The 13,657-nt window shown below is 43.8% G+C and overlaps 1 protein-coding gene across 3 annotated transcripts in view; it reads right to left on the bottom strand.

Moving 5' to 3' along the window:
• Positions 1–13,657, bottom strand: part of MYO1D (myosin ID) — a 166,296-nt gene that overhangs the window by 96,289 nt on the left and 56,350 nt on the right. For all 3 annotated transcript variants that reach the window (XM_074849311.1, XM_074849312.1, XM_074849313.1), the window contains exon 15: positions 4,311–4,477. In XM_074849311.1, coding sequence (XP_074705412.1) covers positions 4,311–4,477 — 167 coding nt within the window. The remainder of the gene's footprint in view (positions 1–4,310; positions 4,478–13,657) is intronic.

Genomic DNA, 13,657 nt, shown 5'->3' with positions numbered 1-13,657 from the left:
AAGACATCCTCTGTAGCAGTTGTGATCCTTGAAATCCAAGGCAAATGGATGTAAGAGGCATGATTTTGTGAGGCACTGAAAACACTGCGAGGAGCTCACTTCATCAACACTGAACTGATGCAATACGACAAACCTCGCCACTGTCCTCCTGCAGATTTGGCAGTTCCATTAGTCACACTTTCAGCATCCAATTTAATATTTTTTTTTTTTTTTTGCGTGGAAGAAAAGCTTTGGTTTGCTCACATTCTGCATAAGAAGCCAACTGTAATCAATTGTTGTGTCGGAAAACCTAGATTTAAAAATTCTGCAAATAATTTTTCTCATTCATCATTTTGGTAGTAATTTCTAACAAATTCTATTATTTACCAAAGTAGCAGATAGTTGACTGCCACGATTTGTGCAAACACCACTACTGCCTGTAATTGTTGTTCAATCATTTCCTCCCATCCTCGCCCTCCAAGCACCTTTTTACACTAAGAGAGAGAATGCAGACAACTACAAATCAAACACGAAAGTAACCGCATCAGACTCTGCTCTCTAAGATTTACCAGCCTTGCAAAGTGCTGATTAGGTGAATAAATGTTTGCAAAAAGCAACAATGAATTTTCAGCATAAGATTTATGGACATAATCAAAAATTTAATAGACATTTTCACTGTAATAGTACCCACATTCATGTTCTAAATAAAACAAGCATGCAGCAATCTTAACCACTTCTTTATTTAAAAGCCCACAATCCGAGTCAAGCATCAATCTCAATGTTTTAGACGTTCAGAATTTTCAGCTACTATTGAATGGACGCAGCAATAAACCTTTTTACTGGGGAATGGGTGCACTGCAGGAGTTACTAAACTGACTGAAATAAGCCTGAACGGAAATACATCACACTGTTGCTTTCATTCATCAAATTAGCCTTTCTGAATAAGCTGTTGAAGAGGGGGAAAAAATGGAGGCGCACACTGTGTCTACGCAGGGAACACCATCAGCACCAGGGATGCAGACTAGGGATCTTACTGATAAATAAAACAGGCATATTAAAAACCCTTCCTCAGACTCACGACAGAAGATTTTGCATTTATATTTGGCTGGCAAAAGCGTTCCTTCTCTCAAATACACGTACACACAGAACATAAATATTTTGCACTGGTTTCTCTTTCCTATTCTCATCAGGAAAATGTTCCCGCAATAATTAATTCACTGGGAAAATCTTCCCCCTTGAGACATTTACGTTATCAAAAAAAAAAAAAAAACAAAAAGGCAAGCAGAGTGGCAGTGCAAACAGGCCTGCTCCGCCGATGGGGCCAGAAAAAAAGGGGTAAGATGTCAGAGAACTGAAATCCCCTAAGAAATGTTAAATTCTCTTTCTCCTTGACAACAACCCCAGGGCTATAGTATTTAAAGACATCCTGAGGCAAACGGACCACCTCCCTCCTAGCCCACAGGTGGTGGAACATGGTGGAATATCGTGGCAGTCCTTTTGTTCCTTTTGTTCCTCCAGGGCACGCGCGGTGCAATGCCACCAACTCCTTCCCCACAGCAGAGAACACGACCTGGATGCCACAGCAAGTCAAAATCCCAACCTCGCTGCTAATTATAGCGAGGCAGAACCCAAAATAAATCTGCTCACTGACACCACACCCTTCTCCTGCCTAGAGATCTTGACAGCTTTCAAGGTCATTTATATATTAAACATCCATTTCTACACCAACTTTGCCTCTCCTCCTCCTTCTCTGTACTTAGCTATAGAAACACCCGGCGTGCATGAGGCTGCTGCTAGAGTTCACAATTCCCAGTACAGCACTCCTAAGAACGAAGATTTTTGTCAGCCACTAAATTATGACGATTTAATGAAAAATATCAGGTCTGCACAGGAAGCTGGGTCATACTCTTCACTCACCACCGTGCAGTTCACAGCTATCCCGGGGTCTTTACACGCTATGTTTAACACCGCCTGGAAATAGGCATGTGGATTCCTTCCTGGCGAGAGTGTTGGGTTACGCTCACGCGCGGCCATGCCTGCAGATGCCTCCCAGGCGCCGCTCTTCCCCCTGCCCCACACACATACCAATTTCTGAAACCCAATCAGCTTTTTTCAGTAGTAAGTTATACATTAAAACAAAATAATGCATCGCATCTATTGAAGATACATGGTCCTGACGTGCGTTTCACCCAACTGGAAGATGTGGTTACCAACTGAATGCGCGACATCTCTTGGTTCAACAAAAACATATTTAGATCCCACTTTAGAAATCAGTAAGGGCAGACTGGTTTGCACAGAGATTAAGTAAAAGTTTTCTTAATTTCAAGGAAAGCTTGAAAAAGACATTTATTAATGGTCTTAACTGTGCTTCACTTCATTTCCTCCTACTGGTAGGAGGAAGATCAACAAGATCTACTATGTGGTTGATACAAGATCAACTACGGGCTAAATAGCAAGAAAATCCTTTCTTACAGAAAGGAAAGTCATTTTTTATATGTTTTTATCTATACATGTACTTACACATATATATAAAAAAGGCATACATGCCCACACACATATTTATATGTTTATATATATGTATGTATCTCTTATCTATATATAACCTGACATACAACTCCTGTCCCTTCTAAGAAAAATCAGCAAAACAAAACACAGGTTTTGGGCTCAGAAAATCTGAAAGCTCCAGGGCCCTGTAAGGGAGTTCAACATCGGTTTGTGAGACTGGACTTTTAGAATATCTTTTGCAAATGTAAGCCAACAGATAACAAAGTTACATCCCAAAATCGCCTCTTGCTGAGCCACTCTACGTCTGTCTTAACACGTGCCCCACATGCAGTGCTGAAGGGCCTGGCGTCTCCTCCACGTTCTCAGTCTGCCAATAAGCCTGTTAAATATAAAGGAACAGAAATCCCTTGTGATCCCTGTTCAAAAACCACTCAAAAAATGTGCAGCTTGTACCACAAATCATATCCCCCAGCCCCTGTAAGAACAGGGTATGTCTCACCCAAAGAGAAGGACAAAGAATTTTGGGAAAAATAAAACCAATATCCAGGCCAGAAGATTTTTATTTTTTTTTTTAACTTAGAAAAGTCAGTGTAGACTGGACTCAGAGCAATACTGTGATATGCAAATACAGTATCCGATACCTTACACTGTAGATGTTTAATCCTACTCCAGGGTCCGGCTGAACAAATGTTACAATAGCCTGAAAGCTGTACCAGTTGCCATGTGTTAATTTGGTTTACTGGCTGTAAACACCACTTCTGGTCTTAAGCTTACAGGAGCTCATCAAACGTTCATTAAAAACAAAGCAGCTGTTTATATTAATAGTAATTACCTAAATCTTAGGAGTAAATTGTAATGAATTCCACATGTGATGGAAAAAAAGCAAGCTCTAACCCCTGCATAATGTTTAAGAAAACTGCTAGACAGCACTGTAGGCTGTATTTAGTAAGCCAGACCCTTTCGTTCCACTTCAGGTATCACAAAACATCCAGGCAAATCTTCACCATGAACAGAGAAAGATTTTTCAACAGTGCTTCGCTTCTAACGCATGACATCTCACCTGCCTGAATAGTTAAATTTTTTTCTACCCTCTCAGCCATTTTCTCACCTGATACAATAACAGAAGTGAAAATCAATTCACTATGTCATCAGCAAGAGGTTGAATTCATAGTACCCATGCTAATTTACTGAAGCCATAAGACAAATTTCAATCTAAACCATTTCATTTGTTATAAGTCTGGTAGGAATTAAGAGGCCAAGAAGCATCAAAACCACATTTTAACGGGGTCACGTTACTATTCCTGGTTCAGACTTCCAGTTTTAAAGTCCAGAGGTTTCCTCCTGCATAACGTCACTGTGCACCGTCGAGCGCTTCCCAAGACACACAATGTCTGTCTGTCTCTCTCGCTGCAACAATTAATGTTCAGAGAGAAAACAGAAGTTAATTAGCTCTGGGTTTAGGGTTATGCTCTGGGGAAGAACCTCATTACACATTCCTGCTGCAGAGAGTAATACAGCAAATGAATTTTAGCAGAAAAGAAGTTGAGCCTGAGTGCCACGTACGCACCTCTAAACACATCTGCTGCCACAAAATGAGAGCAACCAGAGTCCCTGTTAGACTCGTGTTTTATCATACCCAACAGCAGGTATTAAACCAAACACAACACACCCATATGCTCAAGAGTGAGGATCACAGGCCCAGAGCCTTAAGACTCTTCACTCAAGGGGAGGCAGCCAAATCACACACCTCATTCCAACGGCTGAGCTGTCCCGCAAAGAGCCGAACCACAGAATCACACCGAGGCACTTGCCAGCACCCTTCTTACCTGTGAAGAAACTTCTCGTACGTTTGGCGGTAGGCAAAGCCTGCTCGGCGGACTCTCACGTTCTCCAAAAGGCCAAGGTATTCAACCTGATGCCTGCAACGCTCCTCGTCAAAAAGCTGTGGTGACTTCTTATCATTGGGCTTAATGCAACGGACATAATAGGGCTCCTAAGGGGACAAATCAAAGCGAGTTTTACTCAGGAAGAAAAAAGTTGATGCAGACATGACTGTTTCCTCATGAAAACATTGAGATGTCAGTCCACGGCAGTCATCTGAATGAGGTTTGGCTGCTTGACAGGAATTCCAAGGTTAGAACAGAAATGGCAGGAGCGGCACGTAACGCGTTCCTCCCTTTCGCACACTGCAACGACATCTGTTACAGGATCAAGGTGTTGCTCATTGGAGTTCAACCGTCCTTTGCTATATATCAGAACCAGTTTCACGTCCCCCTTCTCTACAGACTTTGACAATAACAAAAACAGTCTTCGTAAAAGATAGAACAATGTAATTCATTGCCCTGATTGTTGGATATGGCTTTTCCAGTATCGACATCTAGAAGCAGCATGGATTACTGTGTAATAATTAAACTAAGCTGAATCAAGTCCTCTAAAACCTGCAGCAACATGCTTGAATGATGGAAATCACTGAACACTACCCCGTGCAGGGCAAAACCCAGCTATCGTCCATCCCAGTTCAACACACAAGCACCACACCTTCCACAGGACAAACAGATGCCACCAGCACACAAGCTCCTCTTTCTGCACCCCTGGGACTGGCAGAGAACGTTGAACCAGTGGCTTTACTCCACCCAGCACGGCCCGGGCGGTCCTGCCCCGAGCTGGCTGGGCTGACCCGGGATGTTCCGGTGAGAGTCCCACAGGGTCGCCCACCTTTCACTGCCAGCCAGCCTGCACCCATGAGATCAGCCCCACATACAGTCCCGCGAGACTGTTTTTGATGTTTACTTTTATTTTTACAACTTTCATTTAGGCCAGCATGGTCTATAACTAGCACCAGCTTGTAGAGGGTGGCTATAAGTCTTTTAAATGTATGTGCTTTCATCACAATGGGTTTTGAAGTCCATTCATTTCATTATCTTCATTGCTAGCCCTTGCTATCCCACTTTATTAGTGTGGAGAAAAGCAATTAATAGGCATCATAAAGGCTCACCTTATTTTTTCAAGGTAAAATTGTATTCTTATAACATTAATATGTATTAATTTTTAAGTAGCCCTTGCAAAAGGAGTGGCATATTCTGCAGGCTGGCAGAGCCTACTGCTCACCAAGTCTCATCACCAGTCAAGGAGAGAACTCAAAACAAGCATCCCAGTCAGCTCAGAAAGTCACAATATGTCCAGAGACTTGCTTCAGAGGACACAGCAAAGATGCACTTAAACTGGAATATTTTTAAAAAATCAGTTTACAGCAATGCCAACATTATGATAAAGGGAGATAAGCAGCCTGTCTGAAATCTTAACATTAGAAGATGTCACCTTTCATAATCACAACTGATAACCGAGAATGAAATTTCAGCAATTTTCCCCCGGACTAGATGAAACAGGTGGCTGTGAAACCATCTGTAAAACTGCTCTGAGTAACCAGAGGCCCCTTCTCAAAAGGGAAACCTCAAGGGTTCTCCAAAGGAGTCTGTTCTGTTCCAGCACTGCTGGATGGTTTCAAGAGTGATTTGAATGAAGGAGCACAATGTGCGTACTAAACCTGTAGGCAATATACAGTTTGAGAGTGCAAGAACCCACAACACAAAGGAGTGGTCTGGAAAAAAAAAGGGGGGGGATTAATTTAATGAGGACAAACGCAAAGTTCCACACTTAGGCAGAAATAGATGTATAATAAAAGAATGAAAAACTGATTTGACACTAGTGCTAAAAAAAGATCTAGTTCTAACTGAACATGAATCAAGTTCATGTTTTTCTAAGGAAGGGGCACAGGAACAGGAAAACTGTAAGACAAAAAACCCAACAGTTTCTACTTAACTGAACATTACATTTAGTTTGGGGCACTGCAGTTCAAGTGGGATGTAAACGGCAGTGAGTCAGTTCAGGGAAGAAGAAGAAAGATCACAAATCCAGAAAATGTGACTCAGGAAATACTGGTTTAGTCTTGAAGGACTGAGGAGCCAAATAATGATCCTGATGTTAGACTTTATACACTTAAAGGGTAGATATGAAGAAAAGTAAATATTCACAGAATCACAGAATCATCTCGGTTGGAAGGGACCTTGAAGCTCCTCCAGTCCAACCATGAACCTCACCCTGACCGTTCCCAACTCCACCAGATCCCTCAGCGCTGGGTCAACCCGACTCTTCAACCCCTCCAGGGATGGGGACTCCCCCCCTGCCCTGGGCAGCCCATTCCAACGCCCAACAACCCCTTCTGCAAAGAAATCCTTCCTAAGAGCCAGTCTGACCCTGCCCTGGCGCAGCTTGAGGCCATTCCCTCTTGGCCTGGCGCTGGTTCCTTGGCTCAAGAGACTCCTCCCCCCTCTCTGCACCCTCCTTTCAGGGAGTTGCAGAGGGCCATGAGGTCTCCCCTCAGCCTCCTCTTCTCCAGACTAAACCCCCCCAGTTCCCTCAGCCGCTCCCCATCAGACCTGTGCTCCAGACCCTGCACCAGCTCCGTTGCCCTTCTCTGGACACGCTCGAGTCATTCAATGGCCTTTTTGGAGTGAGGGGCCCAAAACTGAACCCAGTATTCGAGGTGCGGCCTCACCAGTGCCGAGCCCAGGGATAAGATCCCTTCCCTGTCCCTGTTGGCCACGCTATTGCTGATGCAAGCCAGGATGCCATTGGCCCTCTTCAGTTTTAGGACAAAGAAGCACTGGCTTTAACTACTGTATAAAAATTCAAATTAGGGCATCAGGAGAACAAGGAATGGATGCAGAATGCCTACAGAAAAGAGGGGAGCCTCCACCAGCAGAGAGGAAGAAACAGGATCATCCTTGACTATCCTGCCTAGTCCTGACATAACCTGGAGGTACGCAGCACTAATGACAGGCACGGAGCTTCCACTCACTAATGAATATGAATAGGCTGAATATGAGTAATGAATAGGCTGAGATATGGAGGCCTTGGAAAAGCAGAGCCTCGTATCCTAGAAACTGATACAAGCCACTGGATCTTCTGGGGAAGGTGTTGGAGTGGAACATTTCTCTGCTTTCTTAAGCATGCAATCAGTGACATCAAGCTGTGCTTTTCTCCTGGAGGGCTGTCCTTGGGGTAGGAATAAACAGCACTGAGGAAAGCGAGCAAAATCTAAGCCAACCACCCATGCAAGAGCTGGCAGCATCCCTGTGCTGCCTACCCTCCATGCAGCAACCCCGGAGTGCGTAAGTCGGTATGGGGAGTGTGTGGGTACACAGAAGGATGTGTGGGCAATATATGTTCTTACATCATCTCCCTTCTCCCCTAGTGACTTCATTTCTCCCCACAAAGTGCGTCAGGGATAGCTCTTTCACAGTCTTGTTTGGCTCCTTTCCTTACCAGAGAGGCTGAGGCAAAGCTGCACGCGGTGGAGAACCAGCTGAGCCCTCTGGTAGGGCAATGATCTCTTCACCCTGCTCCTCCTTCCATCTCCTCGGAGAGCAGTGGGCTCAAAAAAAGGAGGAACGCTAAGGACACAACTTCCCCAGGGCAGCAGGAAGCCAAACAAAAGCTCTGTTCTGCATGAGATCCTCTACCCAGGTCACCACCACACTGAGCACTTTCTTCTGCCACGGTGATTCGACACAACCCAGACCTATTCTGTTTGTTCTCCTTCCTTAAGGAGACGATGGTGAAATATAATGTGTTGGTACAATTTAAAGAGTTTTAAGAGATTAACATATTAAATTTTTTGGCTTTCTCCTGGAAATTATCTCTGCACTGAAGGTAAGAAGGTTTACAAGGGTCTTTATTCACTCAACAGTCTCCTCCCAGCTCTCAGAACTTGCAGTCTGCGTGGGTGATGATTTTTCCTTCAGTTGTAGAGCTTGGCTGTGCCACGGGAACACAGCTGTCACCACGCTCTCTCAGACAGCGTGTGTCCAACTATGAAGGTAAGAAGCAGCCCGTTCTGAACTTCACATCAGTGTTGAAGTAGGTTTGATGTGGTCATGGCAGCTACAGCTGATGAGGAGGAGGAGTTTGCTGGACCTGATGCCTGCAGTTTATAAGCTCGGTATTGTAATCACTCAGTTGTATGGCAAGAAACAAAGGCCAGGTCATTCATCTGCTAGAACAAGTCTCCTGTGTGACTGGAAATCAGCCATTCAGGGGCAATGCAGGTCATACAGAGAACTCCCTGAATTACACCTGAACTTAGAAGCTGTGAAAGAGTCTGCAGTTGTGAAGGTGAATGATCTGCAATTCTCCCTAAACCCTCTTGCTAATGTTCAGCTTGAGCCACTTCCCCATCCACACATTAGTCACCCTTAGGACAGACCCATCTGTGTTAGCGACATCAGAATGATGCCAGCCCACGCCAGATCTGCCCCCAATACTGTTGTGTTGCATCTGATGTCAAGATGAATAGAAAACCTTTGATGAGATTGATAGAACAAACATTCTGATCCACAGAACTGCAACATCTTGAGAACACGGGAACCAAATTAAAGAAGTCATTAGGAGCATGAAGAAAGCGCATCCACCCCTCTGCCTCCAGAGGAACGGTGTCACTTGTTCATTACTGACATCGCAGTGTCCACTCCACAGCTATTCATTATTGCTAATACCTAAACACCCTTCACCACTACAAAGCTGGCTGCTTGGGTCATCATTCGTGTCTTGCCATTCAAAAACAATCCGTGACTTCAAGCCCAGCACAAAGAGGAGTGACTGTATCTGCATTTGATAAAAAAGGCAGAAGTCAAGATGCTGGTTTCCTTTTGGAAAACAGAAATAGGAAGTTCCTGCACAGACAGGAGATCATCTATCAGTGCAATTACACTGTAATTAAAGCCTCTCAGCAATGACAGCTACTAGGGTAAATTCTAAAGTAGATTATTCCATGCTTACAATCCCACCAGCCTCAGCTCTTCAGGGGGATAATTATGCGGCTCCCATTATTGCACCATGAGGCTGTCAAGCCTGGGAGCTGCATTTTGTAAATGGAAGAACTGAAATACAGAGACACAAAGGCCCCAGTTCTAAAAGCTGTTTAGATGCTTAATTGCAACTGATTTTTCTTTTTAAAATTAAGCTGAGCGATTTTTAGATTTTCAAGCCTTAAAAAGAAAATAAACCAGTTTAAAGTCATTGCACCATAAACAAACTCCTCCTTGAGAGATTTCTTTTCCATAGTTTATAGCTCGTTAGATGAGAGAAGGGATAGGACACAGGGCTGACAAATTTGTGCTAGATATGTCCAATCAGTCACAGTGATGACATTATAACTTACTAGAGATGAAGCTGTCAGCCTGGATAGGAGAGGAGAGGTATGGAAGAAGGAAGAGTCAGACAAAAGGAGTTACAGACAAGGAGAAGAAAAAAAAAAAAAAAGGAAAGAAAAACAGAAAAAAAAGATGCATGTCCAGAGAGAGTTCCTAGAGAAGCTCATCATTTACAGCCATGTCAGCCAAAGGACTTTCTGTGTCAGTATTTAAAAGAAAAGCCACCTAAAGTAATCCATCACAGAAAGACCAAATCCTCAAGAGAACAGCATGGGCAGTAAAACATGTCCTTGAGAAATGTTACATGGCAACTCTGTAAAGGTAGTTTTTGTTTTGGTTAGTTTATTTTTCAAAAAAGGCACATTTTTTTTCTACCTACCAGAGGTTTCTGCCCAAAAGATTTTCAGTGTAAGTCTGGAGGAAAACATTATTATTGAGATATCAGTACTGGTAAGTGCCACTGCAAATCAGCACCCTCCAAAAACATATTTCCTAGTCTTCATACTTCTATGGACACGTGTACGCACAGGCTGAAGTTAAAACAGCATTTGTGAATAACTCCTGCAGTGTTACCAATGCTTTAGTGGTACTCACCTGAATGGAAGCATCTGACACCCTAATAACCACACCACCTGCCCCTTCCTCTCAGGCACCACAGAACTCTGCTTCATCACCAAATTCCAGATTTAAACCAGAATACCAACAAAACAGAATTTTAAAGGTGGTTATTTTAAATACCAGAAAAGTTAAAAAAACAGCTAATGCTGTAGGTACTGTATTCACAGATTTGAGCTTTGTTTCTAGTATTATTATTATTCCTGCCCACCAGATTAGCATTTTTGGATGCTATTCCCCCAAATGACAGGATTAAAGATACTGTTGATACTGCCAAAAAAAACCTGCAGCTTTTTGGGAAGGCCGAATGAGTATCAAAGCAGAAGAGCTCTTGGATTGCCATTCTGTTTGAGGACTGTAGAAACGGAGTGTATAAATATGGTTTAAAGCAGTTCATGGAGAAACATTAAACAAGTAAGAACAACCCAGGTGGAATGGGAGGCCAGAATGAGAAAAGCAGCACCAACTGCGCTTTATACTGGGCACACTCTGGTAATGTTAATAAACCATCAGCTCAAAGGGCAACAAAACCCAAGCCTATCTTCATCTCGGTTTTTGAGAAACAGCTGGGCAAAACATGAACTGTTATTACCTCTCCCTGTGGAACCTTATTCCTCTGACACTGTACAGCACAGCAGCCAACACCGCTTGTGCAACGCTCTCTTCAGAGAGCTGTTTTCATCAGCTGTTACCACAGGCTTCCCAAAAAAAGTCCTGCAGGGTCCAAACCGCAGTCAGACACACAGGCATTGTCACTGTTGATCTCCAGAAGTGCAATTCCAGTCCCAAGTTAAGCACGGGAAGAATGAGTAACACGACCCAAGGAAGAATTACAGTGCCCATAACTGCCATGAGTGGCGTCCCCAAAAGAGACAGCGGTTTTACCAGCCCAGGAACAGCAACTGGTCACCCACTCTCCAGCCCCCAGCAGAAGAGAGCTGAGACAAGTATCCAAACTGGCAGTGACTCAGAGGCAGAGCAGCCCAGTTATTTGTACGTAACCAGTATCTAGCAAAGCATGGCTTGAACGCCCGGTTATTCGCTTGCTAATAACATGCACATATTATTAACTGTCCAAATTGATCCTCAGGGCAGAATGGTCAAACAGAAGTTTCACTGTTTGAAGTACACAATGATTGTGTTCAGGGCCCTTTTCTAAGCAACCTAGGACACACCAAAATTTAAACCCTTTAAAGTAACATAAGCTTGACTTCAGGATGGGTGTCACCAAATTTTTTTGGTTTTTAAGGTGTGCAACAGCCAGAATCTCCATTAAAAACAGCTAAAGCTCAGCTATGTAACCTAGATTGCAAACTTAAGTACCTATAAACACTGTTCTCCGAGGTTCATTAGCCATGTAAACTTTTAAACAGCAGACTCCAAAGGGTGAATTTCACCCCCTTCATTCCAGCCCTCCATCATGCTAAAGGTTGGCCATAAAACTGCACAACCAAGACAGCCCTTGGCTCCTTCCTGCTTGGCAAGAGTCCTTGTTAAGTCCTGACAAACACACCTGTTTAACGAGAGCCTTCCCTCTAATGGAATCCATAACCCTCTGGGAAATACAATGCTCTAAGACAATTTTCTCCATTGCTGTTCAACAGAAAATAAGGAAAAACCCGACATTCTCAATACACGTTTCTCAAAGGAAGTTTAGGGAAGGTAAAGAATGGGAAAGGACTACACTGACACACACACAGGAACCTCCTAGTGAATTCATGAGCTCAAATTTGACCTGGAAACAGTTCCTGGTTATGGCCTATCCTTGGAAAAGGCTGGCATTTGTGATAGAGATACCAATGATAAATGGACTGAAACTCTCATTTCACACAAGCCAGCCAGACTTCAATGATGAATTTTGGTACCTACTGACTCAAGATGGATAATATGCAATTTAAACTCTTCATCTCCTGCTGTGAGTTGCAGGAATTGTTCAAACCACTACAGTTCATGGCATTCTCTTGAGTATTCTATTTTTACAAATACCAGGTGGCCTAGAATATTTTTTCCAGTAAACAAACAAATGAAGTTTTTCCACAAATGCTTGTTGAACCTCCCCAGCAACAGCTCCCTGTTCTCCCCTCCTTGATCACAGCCCTCCACTACAACACCCCCAGCAGTTTCTGTCTGTGTTGCTTGAAACACCTCACTGCAGTGTGTCAGGTTCCCTACCCGCTTGGCCAGGCGCGAGAGAACATGACTGCTCTGTACGACAGAACTGCATTAATAACAAGTGGCATCAATCAGAATCTTTTTCCTTCCCCAACTACCCATCTTCACAACACACAGAGAAACCTCTCTGGGTTCTTGACACCTCTATACCAAATGCAGGTTAGGGCTAGTCAGCAAATTATTTGGAGGACTGACAGATCAGGTAAATCTTGACTCCTTGGAAAGTCAGACTAAGGTCTATCCCCATTTCCCCTCCATCAGGGTCACAGTCACCTTTGCAGCCCCAACAACTCATGATTTGCCATCCAGGAATCCTCCAGGCAGTGGGGTAGGACCTCTCTCAATTTCTACGAATGGTCCTGCCTAAAGCAAGACCTGGCCTTCGGCTGGGCTAACAAGGGCATCCTCTTAGTAGCCCTTAGTCAAACAGTACTGGGGAGAGCTATGGGGCTTTGTTCCTCAGTCAGGAAGCCCAGCTAGCACATCGAGGTGGCTTTGGTCGGGCTTGTGCACCCTCCTGCAGATTTACTGCTGAAGATTAAATCCACTCCAGAACTAGAACTCAAAAATGTAAAACAAGCGTGTTTTAATCTAATCCTGGAAAACACAAAGCAATATATTATTTCTTGTAATATTCCCAGAGAGGATAGCTTCCTCCTCCTGTGCACAGCCAGTACTGTACGATCATGCTCTGACCCATACAGCACCTATGAAGACTTTGCTACTCACGTAGCTGCCACTCCAAGCAAAAATTCAAATAGTGCTCTGGTCTTCTTATTAGAACAAGGATCATCTTTCTACAAAGCTTTTCCTAGCCTTACCACATCTGCATGCATGTTCTCCCTCCACATCTTGGGCCACTAACATTTCCTTTGCTACCAGAACTCCTGAGAAGATAGTCAGAACACTGCCCTTTATTGCTTAATTATTCTAAATGTTAACATACACCACTGCTCTGGACTCACTGTTCATCTCTCGTGGACCGCATACCCCTACGAAAATGCCAACACCACGAAAATGCCAGGAGTCCAGCAAGGTCACCCAGCATCAGTAACACCCAAATATTTCTTTAGTGATCTCTGCTCGCCTCACCCTGCCACCCGCCTGCACCACCTTCAAACAGCCCCTTTCCCAGATCATTCCCTTACCTACCTTTCCTCACACAAAGTGGTGGT

This window comes from Strix aluco, chromosome 24 (genome assembly GCF_031877795.1).
Source record: "Strix aluco isolate bStrAlu1 chromosome 24, bStrAlu1.hap1, whole genome shotgun sequence".
Lineage (NCBI taxonomy): Eukaryota > Metazoa > Chordata > Aves > Strigiformes > Strigidae > Strix > Strix aluco.
The sequence above is the reverse complement of the archived record's forward strand: the minus strand, read 5'-3'. Positions and strand labels throughout refer to the sequence as shown.